The 9,238-nt window shown below is 45.7% G+C and overlaps 1 protein-coding gene across 1 annotated transcript; it reads left to right on the top strand.

Annotated features, from left to right (window-relative positions):
- The first annotated feature begins 346 nt into the window (after nt 1-346).
- On the top strand, nt 347-1,312 carry LOC103306876 (olfactory receptor 10A7-like). Its single transcript, XM_065563027.1, has one exon. It carries the CDS (start codon nt 347-349, stop codon nt 1,310-1,312), a length of 966 nt encoding a protein of 321 aa, XP_065419099.1.
- The last annotated feature ends 7,926 nt before the right edge of the window (nt 1,313-9,238 follow it).

The following is a 9,238-nucleotide window of genomic DNA, read 5'->3' as shown; positions in this document are numbered from 1 at the left end:
CCATTTGTTCATGACTTTTTTTGTGTGTCCATGATTCACCCTGAAGTGGGGGCTCCTGCAGTGCCTGTCCTGTGGGGCTGGCCCCAACCCCCACTCCAGGCATTGCGACCAAGCACATGGGGTCACAGCACCACTCAAGTGTGGCCCAACTGCCCCTCTGGAGTGGACACAGCAACTATCAATGTCCGTTCTTGAGGTGAGTGTGGGACAGGGTGTCAGACTCGCCAACCAGAGATGAGTAAGATCCAAGAGACCGAACACCTGATCTGTGTTCTCACAATCATCTATCTATCTATCTATCTATTATGAGATACCATGCAAACCCCTGAGAGGGATCTAAATACCTATGTGGTCTCAACAGGACCGAGCAATGGAAGAAAACCTAACTGCAGTGACAGACTTTATCTTCCTGGGCTTCTCAGACCTCCAGCATCTGCAGCCCCTTCTTTTTGTCCTCGTCTTACTCATCTACCTCTTCACACTGATAGGAAATGGCCTCATCATCGCTGTCACGGTTGCTGACCTGGCCCTCAACACCCCCATGTATTTCTTCCTCAGGAACTTGTCAGTATTGGAGATCTGCTACACTTCCGTGGTCATCCCTAAGACCTTGACCGACCTCCTTTCAGAGAGGCAGGCTATCTCTTTCCTAGGCTGTGCAGTCCAGATGTACTTCTACCTTTTCTTTGGCAGCACAGAGTGTGGCCTGCTGACTGTTATGTCCTATGATCGGTACGTTGCCATATGCAACCCAATGCGTTACTCACTCATCATGAGCAGAAAGGTCACCCTAAGCTTGGCAGCTGTGGTGTGGATCGTGGGCAAGTTGGTGGCATGTGAGCAAACGGCAGCCATATTCACGTTACCCTTCCACGGGCCGAATCAAATCAACCACTTCTTCTGCGACGTCCTCCCAGTGCTTAGGCTGGTCAGCGCGGACACATCACTCATCAATGCCATTCTTGCCTTCCTCACTATTGTGTTCACAATAGTCCCCTTAATCTTAATCATCATCTCCTATGCAAGCATCATCTGGACCATTCTGAAGATGCACTCAGGTGAGGGGAGACGCAAAGCTTTCTCTACTTGCTCCTCACACCTAATCACAGTCATCTTATTCTACTGCAGCAGCTTTATCACCTACATGAGACCCAGTTCCAATGTGTCTGTGGACACAGATCGAGCCCTCGCCCTGTTGTACACAGTCATTATTCCAACATTCAACCCAATCATATACAGCCTGAGGAACAAAGAAGTCAAGGAGGCTCTGAGGAAATTCTTGATCAGGAGTAACATTTCTTTGTTCTCATAAATACAGTTTTTTTTTTTTCTGATCATTGAGCCCCATTAAAGTATCTCAACTTGGGAGGTGTCTCAAAGTGGGAAAATGTCTGTATTATTGCTTAACAATATGATGTATAATTTCATTTCACTTTTTAATACTATATTGCTGTCTAACTGGGGGATAGCTCAGTGGTCTGAGCATTGGCCTGCTAAACCCAGGATTCTGAGTTCAATCTTTGAGTGGTCCTTAAGGGATCTGGGGCAAAAATCTGTCTGGGGATTTGTTCTCCTTTGAGCACGGGCATGGACTAGATGACCTTTTGCGGTCCCTTCCAACCCTGTGATTCTATGACTGTGTAATGTTAAAGCAAAGGAGGTTGTAAAGTGTGCTGTTAAGGAACCATGAAGGATAAAACAATGACTCAGATATTTCAGCCTCTGAGGTACCCATTTCAGAGGGTTTAGACAACAATGGGCTGGGTCATCAACTTGGGGAAGAACTGACCTGGCTGGTACCATCCCTAAGAGGATGTTTTACTCTTCCTAAGGCTAGGGCTGAGATCAAAAGACCCTGAAGGGTTAAAAAAGAAGTGGTCGGCTCCGCTGGAACCTGACAAAAAGACACAGAGCCATCAGGGCGAAGAAAGACAGATGGACAGAGTGAGAGGCAGCAACTGCAGTGGTCAAGCTGTAACTTGGTGCCCAGAGAGAACAGGAGACACCAAGGGTGGGTCATGTCTACCAGGGGGCTGGAGGGGAATGCCAAACGTAAGGACGACAATGGGTCCTATAGGTCTTTTTGTTATTTTAAAAATCGGCTTCTCTAAGCACTGTGCATGTTTTGGACAAATACTTCTGCTTCTGTGTCACTGCAAATTATTCCTGATCACAGGTTCCCAAAGGGGAACTTTGGCAGAGTCCAAGCACATCTGGACCTGAGATGTAATGGGGTTGGCACCCATGAAGGGGGAAACTGGTGACCCCGTTGGAGTGTGGCTGGATTTCTGGATCCCACCCCAGAGAGAAGTAGAGGCATGAGCTGACCACATGGACTGGGTTCACTCCTGGGACTGGAGAAGGGTCTCAGAAAGGGGCAGCTTACTCAGGAGGCATCCAGAAGGGCAGGTCACATTTAAAGTCTGGTCTGTATTTTATTACATCCATGTTTTAGGAAAGATGTGGACAAATTGGAGAGAGCCTGGAGGAGAGCAACAAAAATGATCAAAGGGTTAGAAAACCTGACAGGAAGAAAGGTTAAAGAAACTGGGCACGTTTAGTCTTAAAAAAAGAAGACTGAGGGGGAAACCTGAAAACAGTCTTCAAGTATGTATAAAGAGGATGGTGATCAATTGTTCTCTATGTCCTTTGAAGATAAAACAAGAAGTAATGGGCTTAATCTGTAGCAGGGGAGATGTAGTTTAACAGATTAGGAAAATCTTTCTAACCAGAAGGGCAGTTAAATTCTGGAACAGGCTTCCAAGGGAGGTTGTGGAATCCCCATCATTGGAGGTTTTTAAGAACAGGTTGGACAACACCTAGCAAAGCTGCTCTAAGTTTACTTGTTCCTGTCTTAGCACAGGACTTGATGACCTCTCGGGGTCCCTCTCAACGCTACGTTTCTATGAATGTCTGACAACTACAACTACCTAAATGACTTCTAATCTCCTACCAACAGCATTTTCTGTTAAAAAAAAAACAATCAAAAATAAAAACACCTGGGAAATTCACTCACAAAGAATTTATGAATGCAGAGTTAGATTTGTATAGGGCTGGTGACATAGCATGCCTATGTGCTTTAGCAATTTTGTGATTATCACCTTCATTGAGACCTTTGTTTTCCATTGTAACCTCCTTGTTGGTTTAGAACATCCAGATGCTAGTGAAAAAGCGGCCCATTCTGACAGCATCAGTCTTTTCTGAGCACTGCTGCCCCTGCTAGAGTGCAGGATGCCTTGGAAATCACTCACAGGGAGAGATCCATCACTGGCCATCAACACATACTGATTCTTCTATCCTGGAACAATGGGTTTTCTGCTGGCAGGGCCCCAGACTTTGATTGACTCCCTATACAGAAGCAAACGGGTAGGATTTGGAGCTGGGAAATTCCCTGAGCAAAAGCACCTGGAAAGAGGACGTGGCTTTGAGACTCAGCATCTCCTGAGGATGCTGACCAGAACCAGGTCTGCCAGGGGTGGTGAGATCAGACTGAGAGGGGTGCCTTGAGGATGTTGTTTTCCTAAGTTCTGTACCTCTGGTGTTGTGTTGTAAAGTGTTTGCGTCTCTTGCTTTCCTGCTGCATTGTCCCTGAAGGATTTGTCTGGGCTCCCACTGCCAGGTGAGGAGGAATGGGTATAAATAACTGGTGGACGGAAGAAATGAGTCAGTTGTTTTGTGGTCTAAGACAGGTGGACTGCAGACTCCCACTGCCCAAGAAGGATGTCATGCATGAGGTCCTCACCTGGCAATATGCATGAAAGTGACCCAGAGCTAGGGACAGTGACCAGTCACTATCTAGACCAAGAGGGGTTAGAATGACATGGGAACCATAGTTTGGGTCTGAGTACAACCGACTGATGTCTGACCAGTGGGAGGTCAAGGCCAGGTTGGAACGGCACCCATTAAAATAAATGAGGCAGTACACAATTCCAAGCTGTTGTTTCAGGCTCTCTGTATACTCAGGCAGGCATTGCCACAGGGGTTTCACTCAGGTCATATTTGCTAGGTTTTCTTTGCCACCACACCATCTAAGGACTTAGGGCTAGATTCACAAGGAGGATTTAGGTGCCTTACTGCCTAACTTAGGTTCCTAAGGCCAACATTTAGACACCATTGACATTCATGAAACCCCTGCTACCTTGCCCTATAGTTGCTAATGTCCTCAGGTGCCTAACTTTCCACCAGTAAAGTACAAGAGGTGCCTACATTTTTGCCAGTGGGCCTGTGGGAAGCCATTAAATTACTGACACCAATGAGCAGCTCAGCCCTGACTCATGCGAACTCCCCAGTGGCATTTACAAAATTGGTGCTCCATCAGGTATCTCACTTGTGGGGGTCTGTAGTGGGGCAGATGGCCCCACTCCCTGAGGGTGTGGGCTGCAGCAAGCCAGTGCACCTGTACAGACAGGGAGCCAATCAGGGAAGGGCTTATAGGGAGCCAATCAGGGCCCGGATGGGAGGCAGCCAATCAGGGCCAGGCTCAGCCCTACAAAAAAGGCAGAGTGGAGCTTCAGCCTGATATCTGCCAGACTGCAGGCCCGGAGTAGAAGGGCCTAGAGGGTGCAATGGGGTCAGAGGGGAAGTAACCCAGGGAAGGCTGAAGGCAAGAGGAGAGAAGGAGGGCCGAGAGGCTGCCGTTAGAGGGTCCCTGGGTCGGAATCCAAAGTAGCGGACGGGCCTGGGTTCCCCCCCTTGTGCTGCACCAGGCCATGGAGCAGTGGCTGAGTCAGGCTGCAACCTGCCCCCTGACATAAGAGGGGCTAGACTTGGGGGTTGTGGCAGGTCGCTGAGGCTGGTGCAAAGACTCCTGTTACCACCTCCCTCCCCTCCCCGGAAGGTGGTGTAGATGGACTAAGGGGCACTGCCGGAGGGCAGTGGTCAGGAAGAGGGCGCCGCAAGCTGGAGAGCAGCGCGGGCTCAGACACCAACTGAGGGCGAGACAACGAACGGGACACCACCAGGAGGGGGCGCTCCACTGGACAGAGCTAATTCTCAGAGACAACCAGTAGGAGGCGCCAGGGGATGAGTCCCAACACCGTTACATTGTCTAATCTGGTAGTTGTGCTCAAAGGATTCTCTCAATCTCTTCTGTTGAAGCTGTTCTACTCTGTGTACTGAGATCTTCATTGGAGCAGGGAGTGGAATGCGGGTATCCCAGGAAAATGTCCTAGCAATTAGCTCTGTAGAGTGCTAGAGGGTATAGAGAGAGTGGGAATAACTCTATAGTCTAGTGGCTAATGCATTCTCCCGAGACCCAGGTTTCACTCCCTGCTCCAATGAAGATATGCACATGTCAATACTACAGCTACAGTGTTGCAGCTGTGTCGCTATTGCATAGACCCTTACTTTGTCGGTAGAAGGAGTTTATCCATTGAGGTAGTTAATCCACCTCTCTGAGAAATGGTAGCTAGGCCAACAGAAGAATTCATCCTTTTACAAACTGCCCCCCTGCTCAAGACCTCATGGCCCTGCCACACCCTGCCCCTGAAAAAGGCAGTGGAGAGGCTCTTCCAAGCTGTCTAGAAGGGCTATGTGGGACACAGCCAATCAGGGCCCAGCAGGCTAGTAAAAGAAGAGCTGCAGGGCCAGAATGAGTCAGTTCCTTGCTGGAACTGGTGGAGTATGGATGGGGTGTGGCTGGAAGAGGGAGTGAGAAGGAGCTCTAGGCTGGTAGCTGGGACCCTATTCAGACAAGGTCTTGAGGTAAGTGTGAAGAAGGTGCGGGGCTGTAGGGAAGTGGCCCAGGGAATTAAAGCAGCAGTATGACTTAGATAAAGGGATACAGTGGATGGCTGCTATCAACAGGGTCCCTGGGCTGGGATCCAGAGTAGTGGACGGGCCTGGGTTCCCCACCCCCATTAGCCACTGGGGGAGTAGTAGCCTGGAGTTTGAGGCACCCCAGAAGGGGAACAGAACTCCTTAGTGGCCCAGCAAGAGACCTGGGGCCTGAGGTGCCCAGAGAAGATGAGGACATTGCCTCCTGGGAAAAGCCCTGGGAGTATGGCTCAACACCAAGGCCAAGACCATTGATAGATTACGGGACTAATTAAGGACCTGAGCCCAAGGAGGGCTACAGGGAGAGAAAGTGCGAGCCTGTACACACTCGACCAATGGCCCTTGCTAGGGATGAGAACCCCAACCCCATTACACCCCTGTTTTCGGTTGCTTAAAATTTTGCCAAATTCTTTTGTCAACCCTGCTATCATGGCTAAATTCTATTTGGGGGTGTTACTCCCTTCCTGCAGGTTCAAGGCAAAACTAAATTCTCTAGGCTCAAATTCACCCCTAACTAAAAATTTTGTAAAGCACCTCACACTATTATATCTAACTGTTATAATTTAGTCACACATCACAGGGTACAAATAAGTCCTATTGACTCCCTAAAGCATACGTGGTTCTTCCTGAAAGAGAGGCAGGAGTCAATTTAGAATGGGGAAAAGTGGTGGTATGCTACTGAAGCTTGATCAGCAGTGGAGGTGATTTGAATTCATAGAGTTCTTGGTCCTCTGATTTCCAGAGTAGTCTAGGATAGTCTGTAGGACAAAGTTAATGTGTGGATCTTATGGTAGGAGGGCATTCTCTAGTTCTCGGCTAAGGCAAATGGAGTCTGGTGTCTCTGCTCACACCACACCCATATCCCAGTCTCCAACTAAAATACCATACTCTACCCCAAATCCAATAAGCGCTTTAAGTTTCTGCTGTCAAATGGTCAAAGTAGAATTTGACATGAAGTTGCTCAAATAAAAATTTGTACCTGGGATTTTCAAAGGACCCCAGGGAGTTAGGCATCCAGCTTCCATTGGACATAGTGCAAAGCTAGCTGGGTTCCTAACTCCCTTAGGCCTCTTGAAAATCCCAGTTTCAGTCCTTACCATTAGGTAAACCAAGTTTGAAAATCTGGTCCAATATGTCATCAGTAGGTTTCAGAGTCATCGCCCTATCTGACAAGTAATGGAGCCAAAATTCATCCCTGGCATAAATCCATTGATTTAAATGATGAAAAAACAGATATTTTTCTCTGGGGATTCCAAATGACCCTTAAGAATTGTAGATGATCAAGACCTCTTTCCGCTCACAGCCCTACAGGGTCCTTTATCAGGGTCTTATATGGAGAGTTTATTTTCCATCCGTAGGGCTTAGATGCTTATTTCTGCAGAAATTGTCAAAGACACCAGAAAAATGTCTGTGATCTACGCTCCACTCCAAAGAGCTACAATCTGGCTTTGGATATCAGTGGGTATAGATGTACATCAACATGAACACTACTATTTCCAAATACAATTTACATCACCACTACACAGTACAGTTACAGGCATTTCACCAGAGAACAAACTGACAATATCTCCCTCCCATTCCCCCTCCTCCCCACTGGAATTCCACCCAAACCAGCTTCATCTTTGAATACAAATGCTCTGGGGATGTGTTCTCAAGAGTCCTTTTAAAGAATATATATTTAAGTTCTCCTTCAAGGTCCCCATTGTTAGTAATGCAGAGCCAGCATCATTTATTTCTTTGAATTGTTAGGTGAGAGGCATTTCACATATTGCTGTAGCTATTATAACGATTCTGGATGTTCATTCTTTCATGGATGTTTTGAATCTCCTTCATCTATCTAGTCTATCTATGTCACCATTTCTCGCTTTAGTGAGTTATATGAAACTTTCTCGTGCTGTGGGGTGCACAATTTCACTCTTCTGTAGTGTCTGAAGGGCACAGAAATTTTGAATATAAACACTTTATTTATGTTATGTTTTTGTTTCTGAATGTACAGCTAACTTGCAAATATGAGAGAGTATAATCTTTCTGATTTAGGTAAGGAGAAAACTAATGGATCCTGATATCAATTGGACTCTGGCACTTTGTATGCTGAAAATCTGGAAACATAAAATAGATCAAAATAAAATATAGGGTGATTCTATATTTTACTACTATATTTTACTAATGCTTTTAATAAAAGCATTCATCATCATCATCATCTTCACCATCACCATCATCTCTGTCTCACAGTCAGTATCAAATCTATCAAATCAGGTGGGTATCTAGCTCTTGTCATAATATTATTTTCCCATTTCTCTTTTTGTGTTTCTTTCTGTCTTTATCTAACCGACCATTTGTCTCTCTGTTGGAATATTCAAAACTTTCCGGTGTTGTGGAGGCAGAATACGGCTTTTCTGTAAAGCCTTGTATTAACCTACCACACCATTGATGGGCATGTAGATTTCATATATGCAATCATGAGAAACTGCAATTTTTATCATTTAGCTTAACTGAAAACAAATGGATCCCAATTCTAAGTGGACTGACATATTTTGCATGGTGGAAATATAAAGCAGTTAAAGAGAAAATAAAATGATTGTATATTTTGTATATTTTATTAATTAAAAATAAGTTATACTCCTCATCATTCTCTCTCTCTCACCAAATTATTCACTCTCCATCTACATGCATCTCTCTGTGTCTCTTAATCTGTCTGAGTTAATTGCAATTTACAGTTTTTGTGGAGGGTAGAATCTGGCTCTTTAGTAGAAAGACATTGAAACCTACTATGCCTTTGACAGGCACATACATTTCATACTTATCCTATTATCCTTTTCTAAATGTTTATTTTGAATGAAATCTGGAAATGTATAGCAGCTAAAGAAATGAAGATTAGATTGTTTTTATATTTTACCAGCTAGTGGTAATAATCTGTCTCTCCACTGTCAGTGTTTTCACAGTACCATGCCTCTGACTGTAGTATTATATTTACAGTCCATGAAGATTAAAATCCTTTATTTATCACTTGAATATGTGCAGTATGGTCCATGGAAGGACCAACTTTCTCCAATACACAAGCACTAGCCCTGGCTAAGGGAAAGACTCGTATCTAAGAGTTAAATCAAAGACGGTGAATCAGGAGCTTTCCTATGTCCTCCTTCAGGTACTCGTAAAGGTATGTGATCTACCAATGAGGGAAGGATTCTTGAGTTCTATCCCAAGCTCAGAAAGAGTTCTATCCCTCTACTGTTTAGTGATTTGGGAGACTCAGAATCAGGACTCCTGGGTCCTATTCTCAACTATGAGAGGTGAGTAGGGTCTATTGGTTAGAGAAGCAGAGGTTGGTTTATATTCCAAGTTTTGGCAGGTGAGTGGGGAATAGCACAGGGGGCTTGGAGACAGGTCTCATGGATTGTATTGCAAGCTCTGGGAGGGAGTGTATTGTAGTGGTTAGAGCAGTGAGGTCTAGGAGCCATGAGCA

Source organism: Chrysemys picta, chromosome 12 (assembly GCF_011386835.1).
Source record: "Chrysemys picta bellii isolate R12L10 chromosome 12, ASM1138683v2, whole genome shotgun sequence".
NCBI classification, from domain to species: Eukaryota; Metazoa; Chordata; order Testudines; family Emydidae; genus Chrysemys; species Chrysemys picta.
Note: the sequence above shows the minus strand (reverse complement) of the source record. Positions and strands in the feature narration are given on the sequence as shown.